This window comes from Monopterus albus, unplaced genomic scaffold (assembly GCF_001952655.1).
Source record: "Monopterus albus unplaced genomic scaffold, M_albus_1.0 scaffold295.1, whole genome shotgun sequence".
Taxonomy (NCBI): Eukaryota; Metazoa; Chordata; class Actinopteri; order Synbranchiformes; family Synbranchidae; genus Monopterus; species Monopterus albus.
The window spans coordinates 317,883-330,930 of record NW_018128175.1 but is presented as its reverse complement, the minus strand read 5'-3'; the positions used below and the strand labels follow the sequence as shown (position 1 = coordinate 330,930).

The following is a 13,048-nucleotide window of genomic DNA, read 5'->3' as shown; positions in this document are numbered from 1 at the left end:
AGCTCCACGACTTTGTACTTCCTCTAAGAGCCCAGTCGGCTTTTTATGTCCTTGCTGCTGGCCGAGAGCTTGCGCTCCTCTCTGTTCTGTCCTGTATGACACACCACAGCATTAACGGTAACGTGCCTCTTAGCAGGCCACAGAAAAAGAGCCCTGCAGTGCTCTGGCCAGTGCACTGGGCTAAACCTTAGATCAGGAGGAGAGTTTAGGCTCCCTGGAGAGGAGATCATGTCTGGATGGTTACGTTTGTTCAAGATTACAGCTTTGGTGAGTCAAACGCTGGATTAGGGGTGAATGGCTACAGGGTTTTAATAGAAGCCTTCTGAAGAAATAACTCTGTGTTTCCTTGGCCTGCCCTGTTATGATATGCATTTGTGTGCATGGTATTCTCAGTTGTGATGCACAGTATGCTGCTTAGTGCTTCCACATACTAGAAAAGATTGTGGTTAATCTCATATATCAATTATGTATCTTATGGAGAGGAGTCATGTTGCCTCAGTGGTGGATGGATGGATTTGTTCCTGCATGTATAGATGGAAGGATGACTTCAGCCTTTAGTCACTGAAATTTAAAACCACCAATCATTTGTCTTTTCATTTGTTTTTTTCCTTGTACTGTAGTTAAGGAGGAATAACTGTGTATTTGTTTTTGCTGTATTTTCTTCAAGGATGATGAGCCTTTCACAGGAGGGGCTGATGGCAGAGACCATACTCGCATCCGGAAGTTCCTCAGCCAGCGGCACAAGAAATTGCCATGGAAACCAGAGGTGATAGATTTTTTTTTCCCCTTAAGATTTCTTCCTTTTCTCAAACTTGAACTCCCCCTTAATCATCTTCTTTTTAACCCGTTCCTCCAGCGTTTAGGTGGACATTGGATCATTATGTTGTTATGTTGAGGTCCCTCAGTTGCTTTGCTATTCATGTGATTCATCAGTCACACATATAGCACTCATGCACCAAACCTTCATCAGAAGTTAACCTTTGTGGAAATAATTGTGTTCATGGCACCTCATCTCTAGTTTAGCAATTGAGTGTTTGCTTTTGGTTAAATATAATTGAAGCTGTCATTCTTTGATACTGTTATCAAATGTGCCTTACGGGTATGGTGATAAATTATTTTGTGTGAGGATGATAATACTTCATCCCAAATCATTAGTGGGTTATATTTAAAGGCACCTGTGACCTGAAAATTACAAGTTGATGTGATTCATCCAAATTTTTCAGATCACTTACTGATGTTTTTAACACGCCCTATGCAACAATGGGAGCAGCAGACGGGGCGATTAAGCTGTGGGTTTGTGATAAGGGAAGTGGCGGTAGATTTGTAACTTGTTCAGCAGAGTTCTAATTAAAGAGTTGTGTGTGTAGGCATGTGTGTGTAACCCTAATCTGTAAAATATGATTTATTAATGTTTCTCTTCCTGAGGTAAAGTTTAACTCCCTCTGCTGAACACCACAGTGTGTAGTTGTGAACAAAGTGTAGAAAATATAAGAGAATGAGAATAATAGGAAATTACTGTTGCACAAGTTATTTTCAAGCCGACCAGTTAGACTGCAAAGGTGCTCTTTCTTTTTACAGGAATTCTATCATTCACGGCCTTGTACTCAGCCTTATTGCTGCTTCTGCAAAGCATTATGCATGTAATCCTCTGCACAAGGCAACACCACTGTGGTGCTGAACACAGTAAGGTTACAGTGGCTGCTCTTTTATTTCAGCTGACAGTCCTGGGTGAGCAGTCTTGAGTTAGCCTACCACTGCCTGCATGCGGTTTCTCAGCAACACAGTAGGCTACAGACAAACACAAAACCATCCATCAAGTCATATATTAGGCTACTATACCATCATGACCCCACATTCTTCTGTTGTCTTACTTTGTTTTAGCACCAGAAGCAATGACATTTAAATTGCTGGACATGATGGATATTGTTATTTTGGTTTTTAAGGTAACATGCTCTACAAACATCATTGCCTGAATATTGAGGGGCCTGCAAATAAATGATGCTTCTGGCATAATTTAAAATAATGCTCCTTAGAAAATGAGCAGTCACACTGCTATGAAACAGCCAAGCCAAAACCACAGCCAGACAAGCTATCTGAGTCTGGACCATGTAAACTAATTGCACAAATGTAAATGGATTTCATGGGCTGATCACAGCGACATGCTTTATTATGAACAACCAGTTTTTTTTCTGTGTTTTGTGTTTTACCATTGTGTGAAAACTGTTGATGCTTTTGTGCTCAGAGACATGCATGATTTCAAAGGTTAAAGGTCAAAGTGTTTATTTGTCATATGCACAGTTAGGAAACGTGTTTCCCTGTAAAATGAAATTCTTACTTTGCCGTCCACATGAATGCCACAAAATACAAGTGAAATATAAATTAGATGAGCATTAACAAATCTTCAGTGACCAAACATAATTTTTTATTTATGGTTTGGGTTAGAAAAGCGAAGCACCCTCAAAAGGGAAATGTTTTCCAACATCCACACCAACTACATTTTGCATGACTAGCATCAAAGCTCATTTGACTCATTTCAATCATTTGATTCATTTCCAACCCGCTGATAAAGCATTTCTGTGATTTTTTTCAATCATTTCCACACAACTCTATAAACTTACATCCTCAGACATCTCTGACTGTTTAATCTCAGACTTGTGCTACGTCAAGCCTGAGCCAAGTCTGTCAGAAACCATGGATCACAGCGGGTCTTCTGCTTTCCTCACTACCTATCTGTCCTCATTACCAGTACTAACTTGTTTTCCTGGTGCATAGCCAAGGTCTGAGGGGCCACTGTGCTGGCACTGTCAGGGGTATAGGCTCAGGATGGTGGAGGTAGTGTGCTGCCATATGCCAGCTGTCATAGACTGGCACAGGTAACGCGGAGATCCAAAAGCATTTGTACAAACTGCACGCACAAAAACTCAATTGTTGACGACAATAAAAAAGGAAAGAATGGTGACTTCGTTTAGAGAAAGGGCAATATTTTTGGAATGAAGTGCCATGATTTTGGCCTGTGTTGCTTCCAGCAGGTTTTTTTCACCCAGTACTGATCCCCTGGTCAGTGAACTAATCCAGAGGTGACTGTGGATTAGCATAGACATGTACCGTGGCTGTACAGCTGACATTCTCTACCTCTCAAGGACACCAGCGTGTCAAGGACACTAACATAGGATAGAGATCAAAGGGAGAGCTGGCCCACTTTTTAAGAGTCAAGCAGCAGCCAAGTATGAAGAGACAGTCTTTCATTTGCAGCAAGGCTGACATGAATCCACAGAGAATTTGAGCATAATGAACAATTTTATTTAGTCAGAAGCAGAATGAAAGTGATGGTAAGAAGGATCAAGCCATCATCCTAGATGTATTGTCATCAGATATTAAGAAAGTGGAGCAAGGATAGATCGAGAATGACCGTCTCTTAGTTGACTGCTTTAAATGTAAGGTCTTCTGGCTATTGTAAAAACAAAGCTAGGGACGTGAAGATGAACGATGTGTGTGTGTGTGTGGGTGTGTGTGTGTGGGTATTGCTTGTTTGGACAGCCTGTTATTTACCACTCAAGAGAGAAGTCCAGACACATGACATGCAGGTAGGAGCAGTTGTCACAGCACACGATTCCTCTCACAAAAACATAGGCAGTGACAACTGGTGGGGGGATTAGATCTTCTTCTCTCCAACCCTCCCACCTTTCCACAATAGCATTTGAGAGTGACTAGACTGGGAGAAAGATGAAGAAGAAGAAGAAGAAGAAGAAGAAGAAGCCTGATATTCATCTCCCCTCACTGTTCATTAAAATGACAACAGGAGGCACATATGTGATTTCTCTTCCTGGCCTCTCATTACAGTCGGATGAGTGATTGACAGCTTGTTACAGGAGATAAAAAAAAAAAATCTTGCTTGATGCCTTGTCTAATGTTCCTCAGTTCGACGTATAGTCTGCAGCCATACCCACCCCCCTCATGTTATGTTTCTGGCATGACTGAATATATGTAATTGTAGACAGATGGCAGATTATACAAATCCTCATTACAGTAGTTGATGAGGCTGGAATCTAGATCATATGAACCCTGTCTTCCATTTTTGCTGTTGTCTCCTATGAAATGCGTTCTCATTATCTCTTCCCATATAATGTCTTCTTTCAACCCTCTGTATCATTGAAAACCCACTTTTCTTTGCTGCACCTACCTACGTATCCCACTTTTCCCCCTGAATTACTAATAGGCAGAGAAAGATAAGATAGGCAGGGAGAAATCTAAATCTTCTGTATAAATTCATATATATTTCACAAAATGGCAGCATGTGTACTGTAGCAGCAGGGGGAATAACTCACATGTAGCATTGCCTGGTTGTTCATTCAACACTCACATTTATATATTGCAACTCAGTAAAACCACATCACAGTGTTGTGATGTATCAAGAATGAGCTTGAATGGCGTCTCTCCTGCATTATATGGCATGGGGGAGCGAGCTGAGTGCTATTGTATATACCCCAGTGTGCCTTTGCCAGGAACATCATGTCTCACTTTTCATATCCAAAGGGAATTTACAGTGTCAGTTGCCGCGATTGCTCTTCAGTGGGTGCACTGAGCGGCCATTTGTCAGTGCCTTGCTGCCAGCAGGAACACAGAAGGCTGCACCAGATTTTGTGAAAGGGAGACGGCCTCCTGGACAGAGAGAGGGAGAGAAAAGAGAAAGTTTGATTTGTGCACCGGTTGATAGTGTGACCAGATGGGTGAGAGAGAAGAGCTACTGTAGAGCAATGGAGAGTGTGATATGTTAAGACAAGTTCGCCGAAATGTGGAGGAAATGAGTGGTCTAAGGTAGATGGTCAAAATGGGAACAGTGTGTTTGTGCAGAGCTGCTTTTAGCCTGTACTGCACACTGTTTTGTTGTAAACCTTTTTATCAGTCAGTTATTTTCTTACTCAGCTTCTTTTCTATGCACCTGTCAGTTCCTTTATTCCACCTTCATTTTCTCCTTTTTTCTGCCTCATTCCTCATGTTTGACAGATGGTATTAATTGCTTCCTCCATCTCCCTCTCCAGCCCGTCTCATTTAATAGCAATCAGAGCTGTATAGGTGCTCTGCTGCTCTGAAACCATGATAGCGATAGGGCAGTTGTTGGAACAAGCTCTGGAGAGTGATGAGCTTAAGGAAGAGGTGGATAAAGATGACAAAGACAGATGAACAAAAGGATGAAAATGTAGAGGGTGCAAACTAACTAAATGGCCAAACCCTGCTAAAATAGGTCAATCCAAAGTACTGTAAGTGAGGCATTTAAAAAATAGCCAAGATAAAAAATACAATGGCAACGTTTTGCCCAGAGCTCACAATACCTGATATCTCCTATACACCTTACTTTAATAATAATAATAATAATAATAATAGCCTTTATAGCACTTTATATACATATACCGATGGTGACAAAGGTACCATACAAGGCAAGGCTTTGGTGTCTTGCTCAGGAACTAGAAGAACTAAGAACAAGGATTTCTTATATCTTGCACAGTATTTTATTCTAATAGCTGTTAAACTGTGGATTTATTGAGGAGTTATTGGAGTGGTTATGGGACACATTATATTAGACATTTTATTGTCATTCTCAGTAATTTCTTTGAGATATGTTATTGGCACTGATATAAAAATTATTCTTGATATAGACTGGTGCACTATATCTGTCAGTTTGGGAAATGATCATATAATTGTTATAATGTGCAGGAGCCTATTCTGTTTAAATGAGGCTGTTTATCCTCTTTTTGGTATTTACAGAAATGTGTTTCTGTAAAGAATGTGAGTCAGCGTCTGACGGGGAAAAAAAATCTCGTTATGATTATTATGTAAAAATTTCTACATACTATCTGCAGCTGCATTCAGTTCTCTTCTTTTTTGAGCGATATCAGATTCTCAGAAGCAGTGGAGTGAGTGTTTAGTAATTCAAGCGTGTTTAGATGTCTACATCAGCATTTACAGTAAGACACATGGCTGTACTGCAGTGAAATGAAAAACAGAAATGTTTGTGCCGGTGAGTTGAAATAACCATGGAATATATTGGTTATTCAGTATAAGTAAGCTCAGCATTGCTAATAATAGCTGTGTGTTGCTGCTAGTTCAGCAGCAGTGCAGCAGAGCGAAGAGTAGAGAACTTTGCCAGCGATTAGTCCAGCAAATAGCTGCTCTGTGTCTATGACTGCTGCCTCAGCACCACAGATGTACTTCACCCAAGTTCTCTGTTCAAACAAACCTTCAGACCAGACAGGATGCCACACCCTTACATAACACAATGAAGTAAACACACACACACTAAAAAACCCCTACAAGCTTGCAAGTCATAGCCTTATACAAACCGTTAATGTGAGGGTCTCTTTATTCCCAGTTCCAAAATAAGGAGTCGGGAGGGAGACAAAAATGAGCTAGAGAGAGACGGGGGAACTGACAGTTGAACTCGGTGAAAATAAAGACAGAGGGTGGAGAAACTGACAGTATTTGGCAGCACACAGACAGAGATGGAGAGGCAGAAATAGAGAGGTCAGAGGAAAGGCTAGTTAGAAAGAGGACAGCATTAGGGATAGTGGGACTGAATGGTTTGAGAGCAGGGAGACAGAAGCAGCACACATAGGGAAAAAGTAAAAAAACGAAAAAGAGTTTAGCAATGTCAAGGAAGAAAAGAGATAACAGAGGGATAAATTGAAGTTAGTGAAGAGTGTGAAGGAAATAGAAGTCGTTCTTGCCGCATTCCACATCCATATCCTGAGCACAGACAGACCTCTCGCAGCACTGTCACCCACAAAATAGAGCCAATTATACACAAGCCTCTCCAGGACTACACAGCAATGTGTGTGTGTGTGTGTGTGTGTGTGTGTGTGTGTGAATAATTAGAGACTTTAAAAGCTGTTCGCTTACTGCTCTCTGACAAGAGGAAGGGTGAGGAGGGGGCCAGGCCGAAAAAGGTTTGCTTTTAAAACCCGCAGGAAATCTATTAAAAGCTTTACATAAGGCGTATTTACACAGGGACTAGTCCCATCTGTTAAATCTCTCTAACCTCACTATGCCTCCCTCCTCTCTCTCTCTGCCACTCCTTTTTAAAATATCATTGTCATTCATCTTTCTGACTTCCCATATTTCTCTGATATGATTCTTTCAACCCCACACACCCGTCCCTTTCCCTTTCTGTTTTTCAATTGCATTAGTCATTCCACAAGAGAGTATATAACACAAAAAAAAGAAAGAAATCAAATATGTGTACATAAAAATCTGACAACTAATATCAGGAGCCCCACTGTTTAGACTGACATGTTTGCACAACAAAAATATCTAATGATTAATGCATGAGCTGTAATTGCCTTGCTCCTGTCAGCATGCAGGGCTCTTAGTTTACTGTACAGAGCCAGGAGAGAAATGAGAAGGACCAAATCGAGTCAGGCCATCTGTTAGAATGCCTGTGTGGTACTGAAGTAGCATGACCCTCTCTGTCAGTGTCTTACTCCCTTAAACGTAGGCATGGACTGTAGGCAGGGGACTGTTCCCCATGAAAACCTTTCCTCTCATTCCTCTGATGAAAGGACAACAGGATTTGCAACTGTCTGGTCGCTCTCCTGATTGATTGATTGATTTGCCAGCTCACACTTGTTGACTGTATAGCCAGCAGCTATTCTACACACAGATAATCAAAATGAGATGGGCCTAAAGTAGTGGAGCTGGCTTTAGCTTTGATGCAAACGGGAACCCTCACTGTGCTGTTCCATAGTCATTTGTAAAGGGCCAGCTTACTGCTGAAGTTCTGTGTGATGTACTAAATATCTGTGGCAGCCTGCTGTGACTGCTCTCACACATTAAAGGATGGCATATGTGTGTGCAGTATGTGAATGTGTGTTAGTACTGTACAGTGGGTACATTCATCCAATATCAAAAGTTAATTTTAGCAGGTCAAAAAATCATTGAAACAACCTCCCAGGGCTTGACACTAGGCTGAACTGTTTTTACAAGTGTGAGCTTGTGTGTAAATATTTAACCATGCATCTGCACATGTAGGTGCATCTCTACCCTCTACTGCTTGTCCTCATGCAACACTTAGTGCCTGAGGTGTAATTCTGAAAGTCTTTTGAATCTCCATCACGTTAAGGAAGATGCATGATGGTGAGGTATAATCCCTGCTTTATAGAGGATTTTACATCACGTGTGACCCAAAACATTTAACGTACATTTGATACACAGGTCATCAGAGAGTCATCTATTCTCTATATGAGCAGACACGTGTGTGTGTGTGTGTCTGTGTGTGTGTGTGTGTGTGTGTGTGTGTGTGTGTGTGTGTGTGTGTGTGTGAGAGAGGCTGGTTTCACCATCTGTCCTTGCTGTGTTCCTGTGATTTCTCTGTGTAATTCCAACAAAGGTCAGACTATGGGAAGGGGATGAGCTCTGACACACTACTTCTCAATTCACACTGCACCTGATCCTCTGGAACTCTGTCACATTGTCTTATTCAGGACAGTGAGAACATTTTAAACTTTGCGTTGCATTCATGTTTTAATAACATTTCATTTATCCTATATGATGGAGAGTTGTCAGAAATAACACACATTCCAATGCAAATATATGCAGTGGAGAGAGAAATCTTTCTGTCAGCATAGAGACCCCATTAGCTAAAGTACTGAAGAATATACAGTTGTAACTGTGTGCACTAACCTCTTTCCTATCTGTGTGTGATTGTGTGTTGACAGTATAAAGGCCAGGCCAACCTGCATGTGTTTGAGGACTGGTGCGGCTCGTCTATAGCCCAACTGAGAAAGAACCTGCACTTCCCTCTCTACCCTCATGTAAGTATTACAGAGCAGGCTGAGTAACCTTCTGTCTATTAATACAGCACTCTGTGTTTTGGTGGGTTCAATCTATTAAAATTAAAAAGATACATCAAATTGAGTCTCTCCCACTTTAGTTACTGTTGCTGCACTACATCCGTCAGGCTCTCTCTTCTTGTGTGGCACATATGCAGCTGACAGTGATAATGGTGGCAGTTACAATTAGTCTTTAATAACAGAGGCTGCTTCATGTCAGAGAGACCTTTTGGCCTGTTGTCTGCTACCTTAGGGCAACAAGCAGGGGTTTATTATCTTGTGGTAATGTTTGACATATCTCAGTGAATACTGTACATAGTGATGGGGATAAAAGGACACTGCATCTCAAAAAAGGTGAAAGTGTGGTGGTGACCTGTTCCCCGAACTGAAAGAGCAGTGGGGGAGACCAGAATAAAGTAGCTAAGTAGCTCTCCAAGGCATCGTGTTCATTGTACGTGATTGGCTGAGGTGCTGAGTCCCAGTAGATGCATTTCGTGACCTGTGAAGTGTGTCCTATATATCACCTTGAGCTGTATCAATTGAATATTAACATTTTGTTACACTGACATAATGGATTGGCAGCTTTGTGTGTAAGGTCCATTATTTCTGCTGGAAGTGAAATAGTGTGAAGCTGAGACAATATTGTAGAAGTGTTGCTTAGGGCAGTTTGCTCTTTGCTAATACTTTCTATTAGTGGTGATTCTTTTAGGATGTTGTATGTTATATTGATTCTGGCTTTGATTGGATTTTTTTAGTTTAATGTAGTAATTTTCTTTGTTGAGGTTGAAATTGTGCCTCACTTGTTTAAAACATAGCATAGTATTGTCCTTGAGGAGGTGGTGCAGGTGTGTGATCCCCTTTTCCTTCCATTTTGTGCCTTTAATTGGTAGTTTATTGATTAAAAAGTCAGGGTTGTGCCATAGTGGATTTAGTGAGCTAGTTTAAAGCCAGTGTAAAGTCTAGAATGTGGTTTGCTTTCCACCAGGCTGTCAGAATATTAGCAACAACCAGGTCTTTCAAGCAGCTGTGTTTTGATGTGGATTTACTTAAGAATAGTACATTAGGTTTTTGATTGATAGGTGTTCACATGCTGTTTGTCTAACCATGGGATGATTGAATTTTAACTGACTGGCTTTCTAGTAATCGTGGTAAACGTTAGGAGCATCTCAGGCTGCCAGTGATATTGTAAAAATGTTAATTTTATCCTTGTCTTTTTATTTTTCAGGTAAAATTGCCTTATTATGGAATCCAGGTTTATGAACCGTTGGTGGAGGGTGGATGGAATCATATTGAACAGATACTTAATCTTGGGTAGTATAGTCATTTTTATTGTGTTAATGCTCCATAAGTGAGATAATGGTAGTGTTGTCTAGTGGGCTAGGTCTTCCTCTCTGGTTTTCAAACACAGACAGACAGAAGCAGGCTTTTTATCAGCTGTTGCTGGCTAACTAACAATCTTTTTATGAGTTAGTAGAACATACCACCTCTGGTTGACTTTTTAATGTTTCAAGCTGATTTGTTTTATAACTGGAATCTTGTAAAATACTTTAGTTTTAAAAGACTTTAACTGGCTGCGTGATATCATGCTTAAAATATGGTGCTATAGTATATCAGTCAGCATCTACATCATGGACAGTGTAGAAGACATTGTTCTGATACTGTGGTATAGAGCTGTATAAATATGATGAGGGAAATGTAAGATTGTACTTTGTTTGGCTGCTTAGATTACAAACTTGGACAAGCAAAAGGTTAGATTGATGCTTGTCTGTATGTCTCACTTCTAACATTACAATACTTAGGTTCAGGACTTGCTTAACCAGTGTGTTTGGGGAAAGTAGCACTATACTGGAGTAACAAGTTTGCCTCTGTTGCTGCTTGTAAATGTCAGCAAATCAAATTAAGGTCACGACAGAGCCACTAATGTTAGAGTACACTCAGATATAACAATATCCAGCATCAGCTTCTGCACAGCAGGTGAATACTACACAGTAGATGCGTTTTTGTCTTGTTTTTAGCATAAACTGTAGTCCCCACCAAGTACTGTAGTATGCAGTGCTCCATTGACTTGGAGGTAACGCTGTGCTACAGCTTTTGGTAGTGAACTGGTGAGCCAGACTCACTTATAGCAGATAGAGCTGTGTGTAGATATCCACTGGTTCACTGGTTTACAGTGTCAAGTTATTTTTGATAAGTCATGACTGGACAATTTGTTTAGGAGAGGGGTTGCAATTGTTGGATGGGGTTCAGTTCCATGAAAATGTCTGTTGAAGCTTTTTCTCCTATTTGTTAATGCAAGAACTGGCATGATTTCAATTTATTACTGTCTTATTGCAGACCAGAACCATAGTGAAGAAGCTGGCAGTGGCTCCCAAGTGGAAGAACTATGGCCTGAGAATATTTGGCTTCCTTCACCCTTACAGAGATGGTAAATAGCTCATGTTATCAGCGAGGACCTCTTCTGAGGCTAAACGCTATGGAGCAAATGTCCAATAATAAGAGAAGACAATTTCCACAGCCCTCTTCATCCAAGGGCTTCAGAGCCGCTGAGATAGTGGATATTCACATTTTTATTAGGGCTGAATACCAGAGAGCTCACAGCTAAATCTCAATGCACTACCCTGGAAGCTCTACCCTCGAGCCCAGTTGCTATGGGAACCGAAAAGCCTTATCACCCAAGTGCCCTTACACAAATTGCAGAATATGAAGTTACTAATTAGATTACAGTTCATTTTGGTCTCTTATGTAGCTTTCACTGATTGTATAGCTCTCTTCAGCCTACTGCTCAAAGGTCATATTACTTTCAGGATACTGACAAGCGCATTAACAAGTGCCCTTCACTTCATGCTGCCTAACACAACCTTGTACATGCTGTCATAGACTGATTCAGTGTGAGAGAACCTGTGCCGGCCACAAGGAAATGCAGACTACAGACAATAAAAAGCTCTAAACTACTCAGTGTCACATGAACCCATCTTACATCAGACCATTAGTGAGCATACAGATGCTCCTTTATTGTTTAGATTTAGTCAAAGCCAGCCATATTACATTATGCCAAGATTAAACCAGCTAACATTTACATTTAGTATCTAAATGTGTTGTTGTGTTACATATGAATTAAAATTCAGTTGTAGTAATGCTTTTGATATCACTGTGGCCAGATGTGTCATCTCTGCCCACTGCCCGAAGCTGTCTGAGCTTCAGGTTTTCAGTGCATTTTAACACCTAAGAATTTATTTTATGAGGTCATGTCCTGTCTGATTATATTTCCACTAACACATACTTTGATGCTTTTCTCCTCCAGGTGATTTCCAGTTCTCGGTATCATCTGATGATAACTCTGAGTTCTGGCTGAGTCCTGATGAGAGTCCTCTCAATGCCAGACTGCTGGTCTATGTAGGACAGGTGAGCACTGGAACCAGAGAGAGGTGTTCGACTACAAATCAACAAGGTCCCAGCTTACTTACTGTAATGCTTTGTGATTCTCGGCAAATTCACTAAGTACACATTCTACAGCATTATAAATGCAGCTCCTGGTTTTAACAAAGATTACTTAACAAGCTTTTACCACAGGCAGAAACTGAATTAGCTAAGGCCTAAATAATTCTGAACTGCTCAGTGTCATAACTTTAATAGAAAAAAACATGTACCCCTGGGAAAACACTTCCACAGTACAATCTATGCAGGGAAGACAACACCTTATCATAAGACAACGTAGTGAATCTATTATCTGATATGAGATTCAGGCTGAGGGTGACTCATAGCTCTAAAAGGCATCTAATGGATTCTCTTCCTCCCATAAACAGTTGTGCAGACAGTGACAGAGTGGATATGAGAACATATTCTTCTTCTAGAAATTTAGCTATAAAAAGGATTGTAAGGGTAAAAAGCCATTAGCCTGATCGTGCTATGATCTGACATCCACGGTGAGGCAGTAAGAGCACTGGGTCCTGACGAGTCAACAACATAAGTCTTTTATTCTGCTGCAGCGCAACCCTACAGCAGCAGGAGGGACACTGAACAATTTGACCTTGTTCATCTTTAGTAATCGCCTGCTCACCTCATGTCACCATGCTAACACTCGGGCTATCACTCACCTCCAACACACAGAACAGAAGACAGGCGACTTAAATCCTCCTGTACAACACCCTGGAAAAAAATTGTTTTCCTTTTCCATCTATTCTTGTACCCTCCGTCTGTAGTCAAGCAAAAGTCAAGCTGTTCTGCCT

The 13,048-nt window shown here is 40.9% G+C and overlaps 1 protein-coding gene across 1 annotated transcript in view; it reads left to right on the top strand.

Moving 5' to 3' along the window:
* Positions 1-13,048, top strand: part of b4galnt4a (beta-1,4-N-acetyl-galactosaminyl transferase 4a) — a 138,466-nt gene that overhangs the window by 76,246 nt on the left and 49,172 nt on the right. Inside the window, 4 exon segments of the mRNA XM_020623274.1 lie at positions 668-766; positions 8,709-8,804; positions 11,157-11,247; positions 12,124-12,224. Coding sequence (XP_020478930.1) covers positions 668-766; positions 8,709-8,804; positions 11,157-11,247; positions 12,124-12,224 — 387 coding nt within the window.